Source organism: Tiliqua scincoides, chromosome 5, assembly GCF_035046505.1.
Source record: "Tiliqua scincoides isolate rTilSci1 chromosome 5, rTilSci1.hap2, whole genome shotgun sequence".
NCBI lineage: Eukaryota > Metazoa > Chordata > Lepidosauria > Squamata > Scincidae > Tiliqua > Tiliqua scincoides.
Window position 1 is genome coordinate 103,528,389 of NC_089825.1, and position 26,969 is coordinate 103,555,357.

General features: G+C 43.0%; 1 protein-coding gene across 1 annotated transcript; it reads right to left on the bottom strand.

The window, feature by feature from the left end:
* Positions 1-10,503: 10,503 nt before the first annotated feature.
* LOC136652759 (vomeronasal type-2 receptor 26-like) lies at positions 10,504-26,003 on the bottom strand. The gene is made up of 4 exons (XM_066629682.1): positions 25,914-26,003; positions 13,430-13,642; positions 12,926-13,052; positions 10,504-11,414 (listed from the first exon to the last, which is right to left on the bottom strand). The coding sequence occupies exons 1-4, from the start codon at positions 26,001-26,003 to the stop codon at positions 10,504-10,506; spliced, it is 1,341 nt and encodes a 446-aa protein (XP_066485779.1).
* Between the last annotated feature and the right edge of the window lie 966 nt (positions 26,004-26,969).

Sequence of the window (26,969 nt, forward strand, 5' to 3'; positions counted from 1 at the left end):
TTGTTCTTAATGCCTATTCTTGGGCCGCCATTTTAGACCCTCTGTTTCTTTCTTCATGTTGCCTTTTTTGAGACCGTGCCAGTCTTAGTGATGTCTGTTTTTCCAGCAATGTCTTGCACGTATTGTCCATGCAGTGGCTTATTTTCCCACTTTTTTGCTTGGTTCTTTATTTGTTCTTTTTTATAAGCCTGCTTTGTTTCATGAGAGAGGCCAGACCAGGAAGGAATGCAGTTGGGATGAGGAGTTCTATGAAAGACTAGAACTATGCAATTGTAAAAATCCCTACAGGGTTTAGAACAGCCTGCCTATGTAAACTGCCTTGGATTAAAGTCTGAGGAGAAATCTGACGAACAAAGAAAGGTGGTATATAAATACCTGTATAAATAAATAAATTGGCGTTAAATAATTTCTCATTGTTAACCATTTTAAGTACATCCTCTTGCCTATCCTTTGTATATTCTTCCAGGCCTCTTTTTTCTTCCTCTACTGTTAGATGGACTTGCAGCATTCCTCTTCCACCTGAACTGTGAAGGAGAGGCAGTCTGTCCACATGACTGCAAGGGTGCAGAGCATGGTTGACGGTCATTATTTTCCTGGTCTTAATGTCTTTAGCTCTGCCTGTGTCCAGTCTACAATTGCTGCAGTGTATCTAATGATGAGTATAGCCCAGGTATTTATGGCTTGTATAGTGCTCCCATTGTTAAATTTGGAGTTCAGAAATTTTCTGACTCTCCTGATGTATTCAGTTTCAATCTTTCAACTTCAATGTTTGATGCTGTCTGCCTGAAATATGTGCAGATATTTATCGTGTTCTTTCTTATCCAAGTTCTTAATACTGGCAATTGGGTAATTCTATTCCTTCAGTTTTTATTATTTTCCCTCTATTCATTATTAAGGCAGCACACTTATCTATTCCAAACTCCATTGCAATATCATTATATATATATGAATGGTGCTTATGAATGATTCTATTTCAGACTGGGACTTTCTATATAACTTCAAATTGTCCAGGCAGAGCAGACAATTTATTATTATTATTATTATTATTATTATTATTATTATTCTGACTAATGATGAATGACAATGCCACTATTATATATAATATTATATGTTGTTGTGATTATTTATATAAACATTTGACTGTTCCCTAGGTTAAATGTTCAAAAAGCAAACTGAGGCATGGATTGACTGAGAAGCATTTATTTGCTCAGGTCAGAGCCAACAGAAACAGGAGGATCTGACCCAGACCCACAAGTGCAGTGACTTTTTAAACTGTTTTAGTAACAACTCCACTCTACACAGAGAGCCCAAATATACCTGGTTATGCAAGATTTTCAAAGTGCAAGTTCAAAAGTACTACTTCCACAGAAATCAGGTCAATCAAGCACATATTCAATAAAAGAAGAATAAAAATTGACCCACGGACAGTATCAGTACATGTTAACTCAGCCCATTAATTTTTTACACTTGACAGAAGTCAGAGGTTAATTAAATATTAATCAGTATTGGAGCCTATTAGTAGACATTTTGAAATTTCCAACAATTGATTTGATCTATTTCTAGTGTTGCAAACCCTTGAAGAACTTAAAACTCTTTAATTATGGGAAAATTATGTGCGCTAATAAAATCATTATAAATAAGAATTGAATGGATCTATCTGTCCCAATCACTACAGTTTCATTACGTGGTAATCAGAGTTCCAGGTAAACTCTGGAACTTCCTCTTGCAGCTGTTAGAGACCCTGGACCTCATCAGGTAAATATCAATTTCCTTTACAATAATCAAGGAGATCTTACCCAGAAATGTTATGAGTGTTATCTGGAACTTCTCTAAAATTAAGTAAATTTAAAAAAGAAATTATTAAGCAAAGGATCCCCCCAACAATGGCTTCTCCTGGCTTATACACATTGTCTTGGAGAGTTCTAAAATCATAGGACTATTCTACCCTGGCACACAACAGGGAGGAACAGCAACTGGAAAAACAAGCCCACAAGTAGCAATCTAACTATAGATACATTCTTAGCCATGCCACAGCTACACATAGTCACCTCCACAAGCAGAATAGTGGACGGAATGAGTTCAACAGCTTTCCTGAATATCACCCTCCCCCCCCCCCACACACACACAGCTGAGTGACCCTCTGCAAACAGCATAGAAGTGAGCTGCAGATTTAACTGCATATGTTTTTCACTTGAATTTTGTTTTGAAGGTAGGGGAGAAAATCATTCTTATTTTGATAATTATGAAGCAGGCAAAAACCTCCCTGAGACAGAAGACATCTATTTCTCCCTGAGGTCACACAGGCTCAGATGGGGCAACTTGAAATATGTTTGTTCCATTCATCTCAGCCAAACCTCTCTGAAATAATAGGTGAAAAACTTGCACTCTCTTAGAGTTAGGCAATGCTTGGACATAAACAATGACTCCAGGTGGGTTTTTTGGTGATAAAATAAAAACACATCGCACCATGTTCTGCATTTCTCAGTTTTGATTAAATAAATAAATAAATCTGTGAAAAAATTACTCTTTAACACAGTCGTTACTCCAGCACCCCACAAATAATGTCAGAAGCTATGTCTTTGGAATTTAATGGGCAACTTTACTGATGTTACCAATAATTCTGCAACAGGGTAAACTGAGGGTAAACCCAAAAACCCTCCCAAATGTGAGGGGTGCTAATGGGGGAAATGGCCCTAGAGGTCTTCGTCCCCCTGTCTCGTAGGGCGTCCACCTGACTCCAGGCATCACTTAAAGATCATTAAACCCACCTTTCAACGTTGCCCAAAAGTAGGGGTAAGGCAGCAGAATTGCCAGGCCTGCAGGACCCTCGCGTGCCGGGCCTGGCCAACCCAGACAAGGGGCTTGCCAACCAGCCTCCTCAAGCATCATGGGAGCAGCCCTGGCTCACCCCTTGGTCTTACTGCTTTAGATTGGACACCGAGAAATACTCTGCCTACCCCACCCTGCACTGCTAATGCCTTTACCTAGGTTAACATTTCTCCTAACCATTAGTCACCTTAACTCTTGGGATGGATAGAGTGGATAGGGGGATGTTCTTTTCCTTCTCACACAACACCATAACCAGGGGCATCCATTAAAACTGAGCATTGGGAGAGTTAGGACAGATTAAAGAAATTATTAATCAGTGGAACGCCTTGCCACACAACAGTGGGAAAGACATTATGCATGCAATGGATAGGGGGAAGTTCTTTTCCCTCTCATCCAACACTACAACCAGGGGACATTCACTCACACTGAGTGTTGGGAGAGTTAGAACAGACCAAAGAATATTGTTCTTACCCAGCGTGTCATTAACCTTGGGAACTCCTTGCCACAGGATGTGGTTATAGTGTCTGACCCTAATGCCTTTAAAAGGGGACTGGGCAAATTTCTGGATGAAAAGTCCATCACAGGTTACAAGCCATGATGGGCATGTGCAACCTTCTGATTTTTGAAGTGGGCTACCTCAGAATGCCAGATGTAAGGGAGTGGCACTGGGACGCAGGTCTCTTGATGTCTTGTGTGCTCCCTGAGGCATCTGGTGGGCCACTGGTTGGTACAGGAAGCTGGATTAGATGGGCCTTTGGCCTGATTCAGCGGGGTTCTTCTGATGTTCTTATGCCACTCTTGGGAGATGGTGGTGCCTGGGATGAGCCTTTCATGTGGGAATGTGAGAAAAGGGGACACCTATTATGCTTGCTGGGACTGTTGCATACTGGTAGAAGGTGCACCTCTTCAAAATGTTGCAGGGTGTTCACGTTGTGTCTGCAGCAAAATTTCAAGCAAGCTCAAACATGAGCTTGAAAAGCAAAGTTGAAATAAACTCAAAATAAACTCGGTAAGCAAGCATGGCGATAGTAGCAAGCTTTATTCATTGCCAGCAATGGGTTTCTCTTGGTGTTCAAAATGGGAGACACAGAGAGCTGTTGTGACTCTCAGTGCCTCCAGAGCAGGGGTCGGCAACCTTAAACACTCAAAGAGCCATTTGGACCCATTTTCTGGAGGAAAAAAAAGCTCAGGAGCCACAAAACCCTTTTGACATCTAAAATGAAGATAATACTGCATGTATAGTTTTTTTTTTCAGCTTTATGCTCTTATAGGTCCCATTTTTATAATGTAGCCCCTCTTGTAGCTTTTAGTTAGTTTTGTCATACATTCTTGTCCTGTGTTTTCAGACGCCTGGTCCTCTATGGTCTTTTGCCTGATTCCAAGGCCATTCTCTGCCTGGAGAATCAGGCCCACTTTAAGCAAATTAGCTCCCCTTCTTTCCCCCAACAAATGACCATGGTTCTGCCCTGCAGTCCTGCTGGACCCCACCTCCAGGGTAGCTCACCTGTCCAACCTGCAGAGGTCCTCTCTCCTGCCAGCAGCCTCCTACCACTACAGCAGACCCTGGGTCCTCAGCAGGTCTTGGGCACAGCAGCCACACACCAAACTCAAGTGTCTCCAGCAGTCCATTAGTCACAAAGTCAGCCAGAGCATCCAGGGCAGAGTCCAAAGTCAATAAGCCAAGTCACAGTCCAAGATCAGATTCCAAAGTAAGTCAGTCAAATCAGTCAGAGTATCCAAGTCAAAGTCAATAAGCCAAGCCAGCCTCCTCTCCTACCTCCATCCTGCACTCCTTCTACAACCCACACCCCCTTCCTCAGGTGCTCCTTATATCCCTGAGGGCCCTATTGCCTTCAAGTGGCTGCAGCTGTGCAGCACACTCTGCTGGATGCCCAGGCCTTACCCTTAAAGGGGCCACTGCTGACACCACATCTACCTCCTCACCAGATCTTCCAGGATTCCAATACATATGATGGTTATGACATCTGCTTATCTTACATGGATACTAAAGAACTCCCCCCACCTTCCAGAGGCACCCTGCTGGAAGGAAGAAAGGACACAGACTCCAGAGGTGGGGAAGAGAAGAAGCCAGAGGGGGGGCAGCCACAGGCCAGCTTCTGCCCTGCCTGCCTGCCTGCCCTCCCTCACTCAGGCTGCAACCCTCTCCACACTATCCTGGGAGTAAGCCCCATTGGCTACAACAGGACTTCTGAGCAGACAAGTTGGTTGGAGCTCTCAGGCTGCAGTCCTCTCCACACTTTCCTGGGAGGAAGCCTTGCTGACTACTTGTGAGTAGACCTGCATAGGATGGGGCTGAGGCTGCAGCCCTCCACACCGTCCTGGGAGTAGCCCAGGGACTACATCGGGGTTTACTCTTGAACAGACCTGCTCCAGCTCCCACTCACCCATCCTTGCGCTTGGCCTTGAGCAGGCTTCAAGGCTGCCATCCAAGGAACCTTTCCTGGGAGTAAGCTTCATCCTCTGTAATGGGGCTTACAACTGAGTAGACACGCATAGGAGCAGGTGTCAAGGCTGCCATCCCAGGCACCCTTTCCTGGGAGTAAGCTTCATCCAACGTAATGGGGCTTACTACTGAGTAAACACACAGGATGTCTCCTCAGCTGTGGAGGAAAAGCCTCTCCTTGCACTGAGTGGGGACCTGCTCAGGGAAAGGCGGCTGCAAGGGCTTGAAATGGCTGAGGAGGAAGGCGGCTCAGGATTGGCTGGTGGTCAGCCAGTGAAGGGCCCTGAGCCATTCCAACAGAAAAAGCCAGGAGCCTGCTGGATGCTGATTGGCTGAGCCTGCCGGAGAGTTGGGGAAGGGAAAAACAGGGAGCTTAAGTCTGCAGAGCGGGCAAAATTGAAAGGGAAACCAACGCGGGGCAGGTGGGGGTGAAGGGAGAGGAGGGCAGTGAGCTCAGGGGGTGGAGGGAAGCAGCCTGCACTCCCAACACAGGTGCCTCCTGTTACCCTCTTTGCCACTTTCACCGGGAGGAGCCGCAGCAGACAGCTGAAAGAGCCACATGCGGCTCTAGAGCTGCAGGTTGCCGACCCCTGCTCCAGAGAATAGCAACTTTCCAGTGCATGTTTCTTGTTTAAATACCCCTAGGTTCTTTGTTCTAAAAATCTTACTATCATTGGTTGAAGAGCTGGGTGACATCAGAAATGGAACCTTCTTTCTGATTGGCTATGCCATATATGGAGCATGCATCAGGTTACCGCATATGCCATATTTGGAAAGCTCCTCCCTCCCTAGTGCTATCATATTTCCAGAATGCACTGGTTTTATCTTCCTGTAGGGGGCACTGTGCACTTATCTTAATTCTTTAATTATTCTTGTTTTTTTAATTATGCTTCTAATTAATTAGTGTTTAGACTTCTTTTGTTTGTTTTCAAATGTACTAACTTATTCTGATCTTGAACAGCCTATATTTTGCTTCTAAACAAAGTTTTAAGGGTTTTCTTCTCTCTGTAAAATCTCAGCTTTGCTCTGATGATTTCAGAATACAAGCTGTGTTTTCTCTGGAATATCTTCAACTGGGCCCCTTCTAACATTCTTTCTTATCAGGGTCCTGCCAATTTGATTAACTGTCTCTCATTATTAGAAATACTTCTTGGGTCTACTTGGCGCCAGGGAAAGTCTGGGCATTTTAGCTAATTGTCAGATTTGAAATATTCTTTGCTAGATAAGAATTTCAACTGTGAGGAGTTACCCATTAACTCTAACACATTCCAAGTTTGTTCTTCTAGTTTACTTTGAGACACATTTGAAACTTAAATCCTTTCAATTTAGTTTCTCTTATTAATCTAACTAATATTAACAAAACTAGAATTCACCCTTTATTTATACTTTTAATTGTATTTTCTAACTTATTAGAGCAGTGAAGAATCTACTTGCTAGCTTCTATGATCTAATTATAAGTCTGTATCCTACAGAGTCTCTTTATCTGTGGCATGCCATAAATTCTGGAAATTTAGGCTGAGACAGATCTGCTTATTAGCTGGCTAAGTAAACTTAGCTTTTCTTCTTTCTTGTGGATTTTATATTCTGGCTTCTAATAACATTAGCAATTAAACTTTTACTATTGACTTATATTGATTAAGAATATCTGCAAACATCCTATGTATTTCATACTGTATCCTGCTTTAGGTACCTCTCTTATAGGAGTTCTAATTGAAATATCTAGATCTGTCACTTTGAAGTTACAGAGCTGCAGGCTCTTCTGTTAGACTCTCATGGCTGGCAGTTTGCTTCTAACCCTAATTCTGAATCACATTTGAGCCTTTTCTAATAATTACTTCTGTCTTTTATTCTGCATCAGGATTCACTTCTGATGCTGCCAATCTTGGTTTCTATTTTGGTGCTAGGGAGCTTGTAAACTGCTTTTTGTCCAGAAGCTGGCATTTACTATTCTCAGCTTCTGTTTACTTCCCTGCTAATGATTTCACAACTTTGGTAACTCTTTTATTAGGTTTTATTACTTTATTGCCTAGTAGCTGTAACTCTCTCTTTTATTGCTTTTTGTTCTAAAGTACTGCTACACATAAGACAAATAACTAACTTAACTATGATCTCTCATTAATATCTAATTCTCAAATTAAGCTTCCCTTAAAATTCAACATATTTGTTCTTCCTCCCTCTATGTGTTTTCCTTTTGTTTAAATCCTATTTTCTCTGCCCAAAAGCAGCCCATAGGTTTGAGGGGGGTTTACATTCTTAACTCTTTGAAGCTTGACTCTATATATCAATTTGACAGTTAGCCTGCTAATTGCAGAGTCTCTAGCTTCTTATCTTTCTTCTGTGTCAATTAGGTAATTTTATGACTGGGGCCTCCCATGCCATCCTAGCCCTGCATTTTTATGACCCAGCTCTGACTCTGAAGGGTTACATGGAGTTCATTTGATTTTACTTTATTCCCTATTTCCAAACTAATTTACCCATTGCATCTACATTATTAAACATTTGTTTTATACTGATTCACTTATAAATGGAAAGTATATATCTTAAAACTTCCTTGAGTCATTTGCCTAAAGCAATGTTTGTGAACATATGAACTGAACTGTCCTATGCACAAACATATTGCTCTGTTCAAATAATCTGCCTTTACACAAATGGTTGACTTTGGTCATGCTAAATGCATATTTTTCCCCTAACACAACATAACATTTGGTTCATAAGTTTGGATTGCTTTTCAAACATACATTTGAACAAAGCATCATGACATTTCATTTTCACTGAGCAGGTATACATTCTGGTCTCTTAGCATAATCTTGGCTGCCTTTATGGCCTTGTCTCAAAAAGAAGAGAAATTCAGTTGACCTGCAGCCCTAGCTTGCCTCCTCTGTACATGTTAATCACATGTTGTCTAGTTGTATCTTATTACTTATTTCTCCAATAAAAATGGTTTAAAAATAAATAAATAAGAGATCAACAAGTTGTGAGTTCCTGTACTTTTTTTTTTTTTTTTAACAGAAAAAGCACTGCTCCTAATCATTAGTCACCTTAACTCAACAACCAGTCCAGGGTAGGTGAAAAAACCACCATCCTCATGCCAATCTAGATGGTAGCCAAGAATTCCTGCCTGGCCCTCAAAGAGCGGCCAGCTATCCTCAGACTAGTCAAGCACAGGTGGGTGGGGGTTGCAAGCCAGGAGCCAACTGAGCTGCCCAGGTGCACACATGCCTGAGCAGAGCTCTGCTCCTGCCTCCTCCTCTACTCAGCCAATCAGCTAACAGCCATAGCCTGCTGTCGGCCAGGGGGGGCAGGGCAATCCCACAAGGCGCGATGGCTGCCTTTCTCAAACATTTTAGCACTGGACCCACTTTTTAGAACGACAATCAGTCAGGACTCACTGGAAGTGATGTCATTAACCTAGAAATGATGTCATCAAGCAGGAAAGTTTTAAACACCCCCCATACAACAAAAGTAAAATCTAATTAATTAAGGGCACAATCCTAACCCACTTTCTAACTCTGACACAAGGGCAATGCATTTCTGATGTAAGGGAAAACATTCCCTTACTTTGAGGAGGCCTCCGTGAGTGCTACCCAACTGCAGGATAGAGCACATGCCCATTGGCACAGCTATGCCAGTGCTGAAAAGTTGCTTAGGATTTGGGCCTAAGTAAATTAAAAGTTTGCAATAAGTATAATTTGAAAAAATTAAAATAAAGAAGAACCCTCCTAACCCTCACAAAACTTTCTGTTTTAAAGAAATTCTCTAAACATCCCAAATGCTGCAATCCTATCCACACTTACTCAGGAGTATGCTCCATTGACTATCACTGTTAAAAGCATATATATGGTAGCCTGTGAAAAAGTACAGATCTGTAACATTTCCCCAAATGCAGTTACATCCCTTTGTAGCATCAAGTCTAATATATTAAAAATAAAATACACTTTGAAACAAATGGGGACCCACTTGAAATTGGCTTGTGACCCACAGTTTGAGAAACACTGTTCTAACACCTCTACATATTCTCTAATACCTCTGCATACATATGGCTGCATTTATACACCTATACATTTATACACCTATACATTTATACACACTATAACACCTTTATCACCTACCTAGTACTCTTAAAGAGTTTATAATTTATAATTATAAATTATAATTTCCACCATCGTGGACCTTTGCCCCAGGGCACAGGACTGGGAAGGTCTGCCACTGGTCCTCCACTAGGTAGACAGCAAGGTCCAGTTTAAGTAGCAGCCTGTCTTCAAAGTTTACTCTGCTGTGAGTGTCCTCTTGGGAGGAGAGTACTGTGTGGCTCTCCAGTCCCCTGCTTTTCACACACACTTAGTTTTGATAGGCTTCCATCCAGGCCAAAAAAACAAAAACAAAACAATTTAAACATGATAAGAAAGATCTGTGGAACTATTCTGCACAGCATTTAAAGAAAGGGAGAGGTTTTGACCTGGCGGCCCATCATTTTTCTGCTTGGTGCACAACCATTAAATCCAACTGACAGGCAAAATGTTACAAGCTAGCAGTGCCAACTGCCTTGTGGTATGTGTGCTAGCCACTGAAAGCTTATTCAAACATTTTCAAAAACAGTGTTTCTTCTTCTCTTCTGCCTGCCCCACTTCCCTGAAGAGAAGAAGAGAGAGAAGAGAGAGTGCCTGGCGCACTATCAACTCTCTTGCCAACATTTCTGTGGAGCTTGAGGTGAAAATTCTATCACCCCCCTAGACTTCCACCAGCGAGATGTGTGGGCTTTCAGCCCTTTCCATGTGATTGAAGGAACTGGTTGAAGTTTCATCTAGTCTCTGAGTCTGGTCTCAGAAGCTACAGTATGTATAAGAGAGAAGAGTGAAGTCTCCTTCCACAGTCTAAATCAGTCATTTTCCACCACTGTGCCATGGCGAGCGGTCCACAGGTGTGCCACAGGAATTTGGGGGAAGGTCAGTTATTAGTAGGGCCACCATTGCCACCATGGTGTGCCTTGTCAATTGTCAATTGTCAATTGTCAAAAACCTGATGGTGTGCCCTGACAATTTTAGTGGAATTGCATAGCAACAAGTTTTAGTGGAAGTCCCAATATACATCCCACTTTCAAAAATTACTTTGCAATTCTTTCTTGCAAAGATCTTTCTTAAGCTGTTTTGTAGTAAGTACAGTTGTTTATCCCAGATGCATGCAGAGGATCACCATTAATTAGTCTTTTAGAATCAATGTCCATAATTTCTTTTCTCTACTAAAAGTTTCTTGGTGTTGAGATCAGCTCTAAGAACAATCATGTAACATTTGGGGAAAAAGATGCAAGCCAATAGCCCCGTGTTGGAGGCCAGGATGGCAAAAACTTCCACTGTCACAACTGTCTTCCCCTTGGTGCTCAGATAAGCTGGGAAAAAGGAGATCCAAACGCTGCAGAAGACCAGCATGCTGAAGGTGATGAACTTGGCTTCATTGAAAGCATCTGGCAATTTTCTGGCTAGAAAAGCAACAGCGAAGCTGATGGTGGCCAGAAAGCCCATGTAGCCCAGGACGCAATAGAACATAACCAGGAACCCTTCACGGCATTCCAGTACAATATACCCTATCTGTGAGTGTATGTCAGCATCTGGAAATGGGGGAGAAGATGACAACCATGCTGTGCAGATGCCTACTTGAATGAAGGAGCAGGACAGAACAATGAAGTTGGTCACTTTCTGACCTAGAAATGCCCGCATCTGGCTTCCTGGCTTTGAAGCCATGAAAACAAGGACTACCATGATTGTTTTTGCCAAAATGCAAGAAATTGCAGTAGAGAACATGATGCCAAAAGCTGGCTGTCTCAGAAGGCAGGTCATCTTTCCAGGTTTCCCAATGAATAGAAGGGAAGAGAGGTAGCAAAGCAGGATGGAGCCCAGAAGAACACAGGTGAGGTTCCGATTGTTGGCTTTCACAATGGGAGTATCCCAGTTCTTAAGAAAGGTTTGCATCACGAGACCTGTGATCACAGTGCAGGAAATGGCCAGAGCAGCCATCACAATCCCCAAGGGCTCTTGGTAGGAAAGGAAGGTTGTAGTTTTCAGAACACATTGATCATGCTTCTCATTTGGATACTCATCTTCTGCACATGGAACACAACCATCTGCATCTGAAAGGGACACATGCGGTCTGGAGCTAGTATCAGTCATACAGCATGGTAGTTGATACAGGAATTCACTTGTCAAAAGCATTTAGTTTTAAATTAGTTTTTGATTAGTTTTTAAAAATTTGATTAGAGATCAGTGAGATTATATATGAAGAAGGTGTTATCATGAGTGCTTTAAACATGCATGAACATGCAGTACGATCCATCAGCATGAGGGAATTGAACCTTATATTCTTGGCCACTTTGCATTGGACAGTACTGAAACTAGTACCGAAAGGAAATTATTAGGGAGGAAAGGGTGAAAAGCAACCCTGGATTAAATATTAAGCAAAAGAAGCACTTGCTTAGGAGGTAAAGGGAAAGTGGGCACCACAGAGTTTTGTTTTGTTTTCCAGTAATGGATTTGAATTTGAATTGCATATATATGGAGGCACTATAATCTTTTTCAGAGCTTAGGGCCTCTAAAGATCCTATCCACACTTTCCTGGAAGTAAGCCCCATTGAACAGAAGGAGACTAACTTTTGAGTAGACATGCATAGGCTTGGACTGTAAATCTGGCCCTGGTAGAAGGTGCAACCAATTCTTATTATGTGAAGAAAGCAACCATACAGTTTGGTCCTAAGTGTAAGTGACAGTTATCTACAGAGAGAAGAGGAGGGAGGGGAGGAAATCATTATATGGGTAAGGGGTGTATAATGCTATAAACACAATTGACATAGAAAAGTAGGAGGAATGATGTGTCAAAATTTGTGTACACTCAAAGCCATGTTTGTTGAGGGCAGGATCACACCCATAAAAACCCCAGCATCCTCCACAATCTTCCAAAGCATCTTCCATAATCTCAATACACAATTCTTCACACTTGGCACATCCCAAGTGGTTTATTAGGAAAACAAATTCTTGCAGCTGTCAGTGTATTCCTATACATCTCAAAGGACAAGCCTATCCATTCCCAGCCTGGAGTGTGCAACAGCACTAACACAACATCTGCTGCATGCCATGGGCCATACATGGACAGGCTGTGATGGAAAGATACTTTTTCAACTTACCTTCTCCACCACTTCCTGGTGCTCAGTGGGCCTTCTCAATTCAGTGTCAGCAACTTCTAACCATCCAAGAGAGTAAATGGACTTCAATCCAGTTTGGATTAAATCTGGATGCTTCATTTTGGTTACAGTTTGGTGCATCAGCTTTTCCTTTTGAATTCTTTTGTTTTGGACATTTGATTTTTTAGTTGTCATTTTGTTTACCCTTCTTTGAAACTGAACTCTGAAGTCAGGTAAATGAAATGGCCAACCTATCCCAGCCACCCTGCCCATTTACCAAGTGCATTTTAGTTACCATTTCAATATCATTCTGAAGGCTGAATGGAATGACCCAGCCCAGACATTCCTCCTTCCCTCTGCAGTAACTTGAAGATTACTACCAACAAGTGAGGTGTTCTGAAAACAGAAACCCATATGAAAGAGTCTTTCAAAATGTAACTGTACACTGATTCTACAATGGCACTTACCTGTCTGATTAGAAATTGTGTTTTCTGAGCAAGGTGTGCAATTATAGCAACAAATGGATTTCCCCTCCCCAACTCTCCTGATGAATCCAGGATGACAGCTTTCAACGCATATGGAACGGGGCGGCACCTAATGGTTAAAACAATTGAATGGCACTGTTGTTGGCAGAGCTGTGCAAAGAAAACTCAGCCATGACTGAGCTACACAAAGAGTATTTATGTACACTGCCAAATAAAATCAAAAGAAGAAACTGACCCATGCCAATTATGCAGGGAGACATAAAACAAGAAGACTGGAAAAGAAACCAATGAAAAGTCTCTTTAAAATAGGAGAGAGCAACTCATAAGCCTCTAAACTAGGGACTGAACTTGTAACTGCTCTCTCTACTGGTGGGAATGAACACATACATATGATTAATGGTGCATGGACAAATTGGATAGATAAAATGGGAATTAATCATGATTTGTAACAAATATTCCAAATTCAGATTTGCAGTATATCTATACCTGCTTCAATCTTTTGTTCCACACAATGGCATCATCACTGATGCTGAATTCTTGGCTTGCTGAAATCATTCCAACAGGGACTTTAAGGAAGGTTTGATTGGGGAAAGTGATCCAGTTGATGATGTCATAGCCAGAGATGAATTCCCCATTTTTGAAGAAGACTTGATGTCCAGCACCATTGTTGAAATGGATGTTCTTCAGACAAGAGTGGAGCTAGAATGGGACAGAATTCCATTAAGAGACCAGTTCTATCAAAATACACCCCCTGCTGATGCAACAGAACCACCAGAGTAGAAGCTTCATTCTGTGAGGGGTAGCCGTCTGATCTCGGAAACTAAGCAGGGTCAGGCCTGGTCAGTACTTGAATGGGAGACTGCCTGGGAATACTGGGTGCTGTAGGCTTATACCATAGTCTTTCAAGACTGAAGGTTGCCAACCACCAACAGTGATGGGGGTCTCTTCCAGGTAAGAGAAAGTTATCTTGCCCTGGGGTAAGCCTCTACTGCCCAGTGGTCCTACCCTGACCTGCACCAGCGATTTTGTGGGTGAAAGTCCAGATGGACCCAGGCAGGTGAATTGAGCCTGGGAAAGGAGGAAGGGGATAGGGCATTCCCACCCCTACGCCAGTCCCCACCCTCTTCTGCCCATCACATAACTTCCAAATGACCAGTGTTGAGGCTTGTGAGGATGTCACTGAGCTGCTTCCGCACACTGTTTTTGGTGGTGTCCAGGCTGCGCTCTATGGTGCATCACGTTTTGTGACATGACATCCCCATAGGATTGGGCTGAAAGCTTCTGAACTGTAATCATGGAGTAAAAACAGAACTGCACTCACAGAAATCCAACTCGAAGAAATTGGGATCTTCCAGCACTTTCTGTCCACTTCAGTGTCATGTATTCCATGTATTCCTTATCACCCTGGGGGCTGGGGGATAAGAATAGGCCCTCGGTTTGGCTGTACTTGTCAGAGGCAACTAAACAGCCACCGGGTAGATGGGACTCGTCAGCCTAGGACGGCAGTTCATCTGAGAGAAGGAAAATTCTGATCCCAAACCTCCAATGCCTTGTGGCTACATCCAGTTATGGAAAAGGCTTCAGGAATCAACCTTGAGGCAAAATTTGGAGCCGGAGTCCCTGAGGCAGTTCGCGGCTGTATACAGTCACGCTCTGGCAACTGCTGCGACGCCGCTGGAACCAACCGTATTGGCTTCTGCCTTTCCATTGGACTATTTCAGCTACGTAGAGGGGGATTTGCTGCATGGGTAACAGTCTGTCTTCCATATCTACTTTATGCAGGCTTTGAGCACTGGAGAGGACACTAACCCCCATTCAGAGCACAATACAATAGTTTTCTGAGACTGAAGGATGCCAACAACAACAATATTCCATGAAGATCAAGATACCTTGAGAACCCTTCAGAAAATCAAGCCATGTGGTAGAAGGAGCTACACCTACACAGGGGAACCTATGGAAACCAGCAAATGCTATAGCGCTACTCAGACCCACACCAGGTCAATCGCTGGTGCTAGTCGGTGTTGGTCTGTGCAAGTGGATCAGGCCTGGGAAGGGGGTTGGGTTTTGGCAATTACCACCACTGTTGATTCTGCCTCCTCCTCACCCATCACTATTCTTTCCACCTACCTCTTCCCCATTCCACCAACCCTCACCATGGTCAATCCCCTCCCCATCTCCCTCCAACCCCCTACATGAACTTACCTGCTTTGGCAAGTGTCTGTGGGCCCACCAGGACATGGGATGCCACTGCAGCCTTTCCACTGGAGGCCAACTGCACTCAACAGCAGAGGCTGCTTTACGGTAGCCGTAAAGCAGCTTTTGTCAGTACAACACTAGCAATAATCACTAACCACACTGCCTATAATCCTGATATCATACAGTCTTTTCAATATTGTGCCTGAATTGCTTAAGAAGAGGTTCCATTAAGAGTCAGTCAGCTATTCATCATGCCTTCATTTCTTGTCATGGTGAATTTACTGGGGTACTCTTTAGCAACATTAGTGAATCTAACAATTAGCGAATTAAGTAGTGAAGCACAACTGAATCTGATCAGAACATGCAGTGATTCTACTGATTCTGCTATTCAATATTTTAGGTCTTACTTGAATAGAAATAAAAGAGTTTTCTCCCTTTCCTATCAGCTGGTCAATTCATTACATTGGGTATTTTTATCTGACTCTGTTCCCAAACTGTTACAGTAAATTTTCTAGTGACAAATTTGCTGTGTAATTTCAGACATCAGAAAATATCACACGTTCAGTGTAATCCAATCTTGCACTGGAACAGGCAGACCAGGAGGCCTGTGCTGTATCCAGCGCAAGATTGGGGCCTGAAGTGGCTCAGCCAGAGGCAAGGGGAAACTCTTACCCCAGGTAAGCCACCACAGCCCCAATGGGTCTCCTAGGACTTGCGCCACCTCCAGAGATGGCAAGTCAGAGGAGAGCGGAGCTGCTTGCAGCTGCTTCACACAGCTCGGGGAAAGAGGTTGGGATCCGGCATAACAGCTGGGTCCCAACCCTGCCTTCCTCTTCCCGCCTGCCCTCGGGACCACCCTCCACCTTCCCTCACCCCACCTCAGAATGCTGCCCTACTGCCTCCTCCCTGCCTACCCCAGATCTCTGCGTCGACCAAGCTTGACCAATGCAACCCTCCCTCCTCAAATCGGCGCAAAGGCTGGATGCAGGCTCCGCAGGCCAGAGCACATCTCTGCACTGGCCCAGCCGACTCTTGAGGAAGTGTGAATGTGCTTTATGGCACGTTTGCAACCCTCATGGGCCAGCGCAAGAGACTTGTGCCAGCCCGAGGTGCAGTCAGGATTGCACCCATTGTCTCCGTATTGCATCTGGGGAGCTTGGTCTGACAGAGAGAAGCTTGTCTAAGGGCACCTAGTGACAATACCCAGGAGAGATGAGATCCATTCTTTCCTGAACCATTACTCACTGTTGTTATCCATTACATTGCACGAACTCATTTTTGTTCTTCTGGTGATTTTACCTGCCATGGACGAACACTGAAAGACTTGGCTTTGCTTTGGGGTTTCAATGGTCTTTCTCTGGTCAAGTGTGTGGCATGCAGGGCATGTGCCACAGCATAGACAGCGTTGTAGATTCCGTAACTCTCACCAGACATACTCATCTCAAAGAGAGATAGAGGTGGTTGCCTCAGTTTATTTTCCCCTTTACATTTTTGACAGTGTATATATTCCAAGTCCCATAATGTACAGAGAAAGTTCTTCAGTGACTCATCAGGCTTTAATGTCTGAAGAAAGTCCTCAAATGCTGGTACAGTGTTTGTGTGGAATAAGAAAGTCAATGCTCCATGTAAAATGTTCGACCCCACCAATTCCCGATTGTCGAAGACAAAAAAGTACCACTGAGGTGGCACGATCCAAACTTTCCCTTTATAGGTCTCTCCATCGGATTCAATAGTTTCTAAGCACATTATTAACAAAGAGAACAAATTTGAGTTCCCACCAACAATAATCACTTTGACTTCAGTTATTAACATGGTTGATCTTATCTCCTTCATTTGTGAAATCTCACTTTCACCAGTATATTGCTTCTCTCCATTCCTAAGCACCCATGCAGTGCAAATACTGTCCTGGATCAGCAAAGGTGTCAGGCTCCAGATAAAACTTTCACCATCATCATCATCATCATCAGAAACCACAAGGCCAATCCATGTCCATTGGAAATGCAGAACCAGCTGGACAATCCCAATGTGATGGAGAGTTTCCCTTGGTGCAGTCCAGTACAAAGAAGGGAACTCAATTCTACCACTGACCAGCCTCTCAGCTGTACCATAAGTGAACTAGAGAATGGGAAGAATATTACTTATATCTTGAAGAAATAACAGGTTTTCACTGATAAGATTTCTCAAATGATCCTCTTTCTCTTCTTTCCATTTTTTAAATTATATATGCCAGGTATTTATTATCGAATTGATGGGAATCTTTCTATCTCTTTCTATCTTCTATCTTTGTCTCTTACCAAATGTAAGGATAAATCATGGAAATATAGGAGGAATACAATGTTCTTGCTTATAAATAATTGTCAAACTTTAAGCAAGCATCTCCTGTTGCTGTATAATTAAAAGGCTTTTCATTGCAATTTAACTGAAGAGTAAATCTACACAGAAATTACCCCATCATGCCCTAGACATGTACACATACCTGTGGAATCTGGTAGACATTGAAAATATTGGCCATTTGGATGGAGTTTTCTTTAGTGAATCCCCCAATGACAGACAACACCACTTTCCTATCACACTTGTAATTGGGGCTATACTTTGACTGTATGAATAGGAGATCTAGGATAGTTTCGTAAGTAGTCCTTGAATTAAACAGGTTGTCATAAATGTGGAATCCCAAGGTGGTGTTTGGCAAGAGCCTGGGATTTTTATTGACCTCATGAATGGCAAATATAAAGGACAGGGCATGTTGGTAATATGTAATCCCTCTTCTGAAATGAGATTAACAAAGAAACTCAGAAAATTCTATCCAAGCTAATATACATTGAACAACCTCCATTGTTCTGCACCCCACAGGGATGTGAAATTATCTTTTGATTATTTTAATATTTCTGACTAATGATGAATGACAATGTCTGTGAGAGAGGTACTTTGAATTATTTATTTATTTATTTATTTGAAATTATGTTCACATTCCTGAGAGAGGCTAGAGAGGCATAGTACAAACACTGACAAAGATTGAACTAGAATGAAATGGACATAGAAAAGATGGCACAAACATATATTTTCATTTGCCAGTCTTGAATCAAACACAGTCAGGCTCGTTCTGAAACTTACTGCAGATTACTTTTAAAGTTTTATTATTATTGCATTCGCATATTTATGTACACATCTGACTGTTTCATAGGTTAGATTTGATCAGGCACATTTCTTCTGTTGCAAACCCTTTAATAAATTTAAACTCTTTAATTATGGGAAATTCTGTTCCTGTAGTAAATTTATTATAAATAGGAATTGAACGGATCCATCTGTCCAAACAACATCAGATTCATTCAGTGGCAAACTGTATCAGATTCCCAGGTAAACTCCTCATGTAGCTGGTACATACCCTGGACCTCATCAGGCAAACAGCAAGTTTACTGAAGAATAATCAAGGAGAACTTACATTAAAAACATATGACTGTTATCTGGAACTTCTGTAAAATTAAGTAAATGCAAACGAGGAATTATTAGGGAAAGGATCCCACCAATGATGGCTTCCCCTGGCTTATATACATTGTCTTGCACATCTCTAAAAACACAGATCTCTTTTTGGCCCAGGCACACGACAAGGAGGAACAGCAACTGGAAAAACAGGGCCACAAATAGCGACCTGCCTAGAAATACATGCCTAGCCATGCCACAGCTGCACAACTATCTTCATCACACTCCCATGAATAATAGCCACTTCCAGAAGCACAACAGCTGATGGATTGAGGCAGTTTTCTTGAGTAACACGCCCCACCTGAGTGACGAATTGCAGTCACCACAGAACTGAGCTGAGGATTTAACTGCATACATTTTTACACCTGAATTGTGTTTTGAAGGAGGGGGAAAAATAACTGTGATTTTAATAATTATGGAGCAGATGATATTCATCTCCCTGAGGCAGAAGACATCTATTTCTCCTCCAAAGGTCACACAGGCTCAGATGGTGCAACTAGAAATATGTTTGTTCCATCTCAACCAAACTTTCTCTGTGTGTGTGTGTGTGTGTGTGTGTGTGTGTGTGTGTGTGTGTGTGTGTGTTGCAATGCTTGGACCGAACCAATGACCATATGTAGTGCTGGCCTTCATATCCTGCTGGTGGTTGTAATGGAGATAGTCCTCCACTAGAGGGACAGCAAGGCCCAAATGGATAGGACAAGCATAGTGTCACTCCACTCGGCCTCACTTGACTGAAGTAGCAGCCTGTCTTCAAAGTGTCTGCCTTACTGTCTGCTGTGAGTGTCCTCTTGGGAGGACAGTACTGTGTGGCTCTCCATTCCCATGCTTTTCCCAGAAAGACCATTACCTCTTTGGATAGGCTTCCGTCCAGGCAAAATCACATTTGCTGAGCTGTATTATAGAACAGTTAATACCTGTTTTGCCCCATGTGCATAGCCTGGCCTGGAATGCCTGGAAGACTGAGCCAACCACAAGGTGCAAACTACTCTTGAGAAGAAGCCTGCCTCCTTCCAGATGATGTAGGCAATTCTGTGGTCCGTTTCCTTTTCCTTAATTTGCCTTGACTTCCTGTTACCTCCTCCAATTGTGCTTCCAAACTTGGTTCCACGAAACAAACAGGGCACCGTTCAGGAATGGCAGGTGTGACACCACAAGTGGAATCCCTGATCCAAGCACTTAGAAATTATTGTAACAAATACCTTTATTTAACCCCTCCCGTCAACTTCTCACTTTTCAAATCAAACCAGATTTATTTGCTGCAGATACAGATGTCAAGGTGAGATAAGGAAACCTAATGCCTACCTGGCCAGATAGGTGTTGAAAGACGCATGCCCTTTGAGTGGTGTTCACATTGGTGTAAACGTATGCCCAAAAGCTGATAGCTTTAAGGCGATACCAGGGATGGGAACTCAAGTCACGTGACTCGAGTCCGAGTCACAAAAATTCTTGTTTTCTGCTGACTTGTGTATACTCAAATCAGGTGTGTCACTGATTCAGACACTAACTTAATTTGAACCACTGACTTGGAAATGAGTCCCCAAGTGTGCAGACTTGAGTCTGTCTGTGTCCAGTTGTGAAACACCTCCTGGGGCCATAATTCAGACCAGGCAAGCGGCAGCAGGAAAATTCCAACCCAGAGTCAGTGAAGGGTTAACGTTTTGTATTGAGGAGGAGTGGGCTCTCTTGTCTATCTCACAAGGAACCAATGATCATTGAAGGAGGAATGGGTGGTCTTTCCCCCCCCCCTCTAAATAAGGGTGGGCAGAAGGAGGAACCCAAGGGGGTTCTTGCATTAGGATTGACTGGAGGGGGGAAAAGGAGGTGGGTAAGCCAGGAAGCAGTTCCTCATGGCTCCAGCCATTGTTACCAGGGAGGAAGATCCTGTCTCATTGAATGATGGGCAATGGGACTACTTCTGAGTACAGCTTGCAAAGGATTGGGTCGTATTCTTAATGTAAGCCTCCCAGCTGCTGCTGCGTGACCCTTCTGCTTGCCATTTCTGTCCCTTTCCACTTTCCATCCCGCCTCCTCCCACCTTGCCGAGCTCGGATGCCTCCCAGTCCCTTTTGGTCCATGCCCTGGCATGCCTGGCCCTCGCATTCCTGACCCAAAAGAAACTGACTCAAGTCACAATGGCTTGGGAATTTCATGGGACGAGTCAGCAAAGGGCGCCCATTAGGACTGGTGCCTGAGTTGAGTTGTGGGGGGCAGAGACTCAGGACTCGACTCGAGTCTTGCCATGGTGCCAAGTTCCCATCCCTGGTTGATACTCTCAGATGTAACTAGACATGATTGCTGAATTGTGCATGCTGAGGATTCAGTGGTTTAATTCAGCAGGAACAGTGGGGTCACTGGGGATTGCATCACCCGGTCAGAGAGCTCATTGCACCACTCCCATGATCGACCTCCTCCCGTACCAGACCATACAGAATAAATAGCAATGTAATACACACAGCCAAAATAGTGGCATCACTAGGGTTGATGTAACCCCCATTTATTCTTTATGATTCATTTTATTTATTCATTTTAGCTTTATTCATTCATGTTTTTATTTACTCATTTTAATAGATAACAGTACAGGTCTCCCAACAAATCTATAACAAAAAAAATAATAAAAACAAACAGTGGCCAACTCGACAACACTCACATAATTCAATAAGAGTTCTAGTACTAGTTCTGATACATGGAAATGAGAACTGACTTGCACTAACATGTTATTGGTTGCCTGCTGTTATTATAACATCTCATTGGCTCTTGGAACAATCAATTTCATTGGTCAGTTTTGACCAAAGAAAATTCACTTTTTGTTACAGAAGGCAGTTGCAGTTTTTCTACTTAATTGGCCATTTGACAGGTTAGAGGTAATGTAATGTTTTATTACATTCTGCATGAAACTGAATTCTATAACAGGAGTGTCAAGGCCTGGGGGCCAGATCTGGCCTGCGGGATCTTTTTATCTGACCCTCAGTCTCTTATCTACTATTAAGTAATACAGCAGGTATTACTGCTGTAAGGGCAGCCCACATGAAAATTGGGCCATATCTTGAAATATGATCATTTGTGTATGTTATCTTCTGTCATTTGCAGCTAATGTGTTCCTAAGTGAGAAAAAGTGCTTATTTTTGGTTATGACCTCTTTAATGACATCACTTCCTGCCTAATGTAATCACTTCCAGCCCTCATCAGGCATCATGAATGTTGTTTGGCCCTCGGTATGAAATGGGTTTGACGCCCCTGATCTATAACGTGATGGTATTATTCATAAACACAAATTTTCCTAAAGGTTTCCACAATTTTGGCCACTAGTGGTGTCAGCCCCCCCCCCAGGCTGTTACCCAGTGTGGTCCACACCCTCACACCCATTATTGACACCACTGAGCAGGAATATATAAAATTGAGCAAGTTGGAGCATTAGTTGGGAACAGTTTAGTTAGTTAGAAGCATTAGTTGGGAGTATTAGTTTACTCAAGCATTACACATGCTTGAGTAAAGCAATGGATCCAAGAGTATCAGTAAGCCTAGGGAAGTTCTCCATCAAAGCAGGTTTTCTTGTCTTCCAAGCTGATGTGTGCTACCCCCTACTAAAATAGCCAAACTGGTTCAAGGGAGATCTCTCCATATCCCATAAGAGAGAAGCATTCATTCAGAATATGAGGACCAAATATTGCTGAAGGAACAAACTTTTCCTATAGTACTTCACTGAGAAACAGATGACAGTCTGGCTCATCTCCTCTCTCTCTCTCTCTCTCTCTCTCTCTCTCTCTCTCTCTCTCTCTCTCTCTCTCTCTCTCTCAGTTTCCCAGTTAGCTGAATATAAGTGACCTTTGGGACATACATTTCTTGTGCCACTGAGGCATTTATCTACTCTCTAATTATTAAAATGACAGTTATTTATTCTTCCACTTCTTCAGAAAACAATTCAGATTGGAAACAGAGACAGTTAAATGCTCAGACCACTTCTATGCAAGCTGCAATGTGCCACTTAGTTGGAGTGGGACTGTTACTCCAGATAGGTGAACAACTAATCTATCGTTTTCTGTGCCTTTTGGGGGGATAATTGTTAGTCAGAGAAGTGCAGTGAAGAAGGCAGATGAGCCATTGTGACATGGATAGCCCCATGTCACTAACCAAGTTGCTGTTGTTGCTGTTACTCCAACTGATGTTCCTTCCTCTTCAGTGCCTGGATAAAGAAGGGAAATGCCATTTTAGAAGCATCCAGGACAATGTATATAAGCCAGGAGAAGCCATCGTTGGCGGGATCCTTTCTCTAATAATTATTTTCCCACACTTGCTCAATTATACCGAAGTTCCAGATAAAAGTCATAAGACTGCAAAGTAAGATCCTCTTTGCGCAACCCCTCCTCCCAAGAAAAAAAATCAAATGGGACCAAGTAATACCTGATATAGAGCAGGGCCATTTTATTAATTCTGTGATGGAGTATTCTTAAATCCTTCAGTGGATCCTGTCTTCCAAACTCCTCCCCCTTCAGTGAGGGCACTTACTTTGAGGCAGAAAGATGCACTTCCACTTTGGACGTTAGCACCCTGACTCCAACCAGAGCTCTGCTCATGCCAAACTCAGGTCTTCACCTCCAACCCCTGAAATGGGGGTTGAGGCAGCCAAATGTCCCAGTTCATTCCAAGACGGAAAGCCTTTAGGGTGGACAAGGGTTGCCTGCCAGAATCCCCGATCCAGACCACCTCTTGAGATCAGTACTGACTTTCCGTCTGTCCTTTGCATACCTTAAGGTGAATGTTGGATCCCAGTCTTGTACTATATCTGCCAGAAGGGATCAAACTAACACCTCACCAAAGGAAACCGTCTTGGGTAGGCGAACCCCCCCCCCCACCATGAGCCAATCAGTCAGATAGCCAAAACTTTCTAGCCAAACCCAGAGGGTACCCAGCTAATCTCAAACTATCCCAGGGTGGGAGAAATGGGTGCAAAGTTGCCTGTGCTCTGAATGGCAAACTGTGCAAAATCAGCAGAGAGAACACTGACGGAGCACTGCCCCTCCAGATCATCCCATCTGTAAGTGCTCTGCATCACTTGCCTCCTGTAGGGGGCAGGGCTGGGCAAAAAGGCCACCTTGTGATCTGCAGCATGGCCACATTTATATTGCTTATTAATATTGCTATTTCCCTGATGAAGTCAGGCAGTCCAACAGCTGCATGAGGAAGTTTCACAGGTATATCTTTTGACACCTTATAGCTGAAGTAACTGGGACAGATGGAATTTGCTGAGTCTCAGTTTTAATCTCATTTCAGAAATTGTGTCACATGTTATCAGTACGCCCTGTCCTTGGTGTTTGCCACCCATGAGATCAACAGCAATCCCAGACTCTTGCCCAATGTCACCTTGGGGTTCCACATTTATGATAACTTCTTTAATTCAAGAATCACCTATGAGAGCACCCTGGACTTGTTCACTCAGCAAAATGCTAGCCCCAATTACAAGTGCAATAGGAAAGATGTGTTGTCTGTCATTGGAACAGCCAGTCAAGAATCCTCCTTGCAAATGGCCAACATTTTAAATGTCTACAAGATTCCACAGGTATGTGTATGGCTTGGGTATGATGGAACCCCCTCTGCATAGGGCTGTTGTTGAGTTATACTGGCATGAAATGCCCTTTCATTATAGAGCAACAGGAGCAGCTTTACGCTTAGGGTGAATGCATGGAAATGCGATTCCTCAGACCATGACGTCCTCCATCTATGATAATTGGAAAGAGGGATCTCTTTGACAGAGTCCGTGTATCAGCATTTTAACTTTCACTATTGTCTGCTGAAAATTAGCTGCAGTACAGCAGTTTGCATCTTGTGACTGGAGAAGGAAGAGTAGAAACATCGCCTGAAGGTGTCCTTTTGGAAGCTGAAATTATGTTCAGTATTCTGTTGTGCTCTTGCAACATCCATTTCATTGGTTGGGTAGAAAGCAACAAATAAAAAAAGAGTCTTTTAAGTTAGGGACATGTACAACCAAACACTATGCATGTGTCTGCAAAACTAAGGCTGCAATCTGAACCACAATTTAGTGAGAGTAAGCCCCATTGAACAAAATAGGACTTACTTCTGAGTAGACCTGGTTAGGATTTTGCCCTAAATTCCATTGAGTTCAATCAAACTTGTTCTCAGGTTAGTGCACATAGGATTGCAGTCTTAAGCAGTTGCAAATGTTATGCAGTGGATAGAGGAGTGAGTGCAAGTAATACACTGCAGGTCATTTGTAACCAATGATGGCATAAGAACATAAGAACAACCCCACTGGATCAGGCCATAGGCCCATCTAGTCCAGCTTCCTTTATCTCACAGCGGCCCCACCAAATGCCCCAGGGAGTACACCAGATAACAATAGACCTGCATCCTGGTGCCCTCCCTTGCATCTGACATAGCCCATTTCTAAAATCAGGAGGTTGCACATACACATCATAGCTTTTAACCCATAATGGATTTTTCCTACAGAAACTTGTCCAATCCCCTTTTAAAGGCATCCTGTCAAATGCATCCTGTCAAATCCTGTCAAATGTCAAATGCAGTTTGAGGTATGAGAAAGGAGGCAGGAGCATTATGGGTTGTGTGCTAAAACCATGAGAATGGTAGCACTGGCCAGATCTACTGTCTTCCCTAAGCTTGCTTGAAACTTGGCTGTTTGAAAGTTGGCAATAATGAATGTCATCACTGATGACCATGGATGACCTTCCATGGATGCCACCACACAGGTACAGAAGAGCCATGTGCTGCGATGTGAAAAGGAAGGGAAATGCCGATTCAGTAGAAAGGGAAAATAGCAGGAAGAGGTGAATTAATGCTAACCACTAGGCACAAACCCCCTTGGGCTCATGGCAGGTCATGAGCTGTTAACCTGACTCCTATTTGTGCAGTTGTTTCACTCACATGCAGAGGGGAATTTGACTCAGTCCATAGCTGGTCCTTCCTTAGGATATCAAAATATTCCAAAGGAACTCTCATTTACTGCCATAATGATTGACCTTAGATGTGTACTTTGCTCTCCTGTATGTAGGATAAATTTTCAGAAGTATGTATGGAGCAAGACCAAGACAATGTTAAGAGGAAGAGGGGACTTGATACTGAACCTGTTATTTAGTGGGATAATAGTAAGCCCTCCTGCCATAAAACACAAAAGTCTGGGGAGACAATGGGGGCATGTTGGGAGGCGAGGAAGGGGTAGCATACTGGCACAGGTTGCATGCACCAGGACACACTCCCACCCTGACATCCCCTTCCCTTCCCATACCACCCTACCTGCCCCCTTCTACTCACCCCACCAGCTTACCTGCACTGCTGTTTTCAGATGGGTGCCAGAGGGTGGATCCACAATTTCAGAGGGCAAATCCAAAATAGCCACCAGGGGTCCAATCTGCATGATACCAGAAGGCCTTTGCAAAGTCGTAACTCATTATGTTATCACAAGGAACTTGATGGGATTGGGCCATTGGTAACTACCAAATGACCACTCACTTTCTGGAGAGCTTTCTTGGTTATTTTTTGAAAGGATTTGGAGCCAAGTGGGTGATCTGATGTTTTTACTCATTGAACTTTATATCCACCTTTTGCCATACCTAGCTGTGCTCTGAACAGAGCTTTGCTTAATAATTGTTTAATGATTTGATTAGGATTGCAGTATATTACAATTTGATGTACTGATCTGCCTTGAGCATGCCCCAATTATAGTTCAGATGGAAATGCTCACATCAATGGTAAATATCTATTGTATAAGATAAAAATAGGAAACATGAGGAATTGGCATTGGTAGATCATTTAAGAAAGCATATCACACTAGCAATGTATTTCTCCAAGGTATAAGTGATTCTTTCCTCTTCTCTAGTTCACTTATGGTACAGCTGAGAGGACAGTCAGCGGCAGAACTGATTTCCCTTTTCTGTACTGGACTTCACCAAAGGAAACTCTCCATCTTTTTGGAATTGTCCAGCTACTTCTGCATTTCAGATGGACGTGGGTTGGTCTTATGGTTTCTGATGATGAGGATGGAGAAAAGTTTGTGCAGCGCCTGACACCTCTGCTGACCCAGAACAGCATTTGCATTGCATGGTTGCGAAGGGATGGATTTCAAAAATATCTTACATCAACTCTAATTGCAAAAGTTGAAGAGATGCAATATACATTGTTAATAACTGAAGTCAAAGTGACTGTTGTCGGTGGGAGCACAATAGGGTTGCATTCTGTTCTGAACTTCCTAGAATGGATTGATTCTGTTAAAGGGGCCTCTGTAGGGAAGGTGTGGATCATGCCGCCCAAGTGGTATTTTGCAGTCACACACAATGGTAAATTGGTAGGTAGAAACATATTACATGGAGCATTGCTTTTCTTA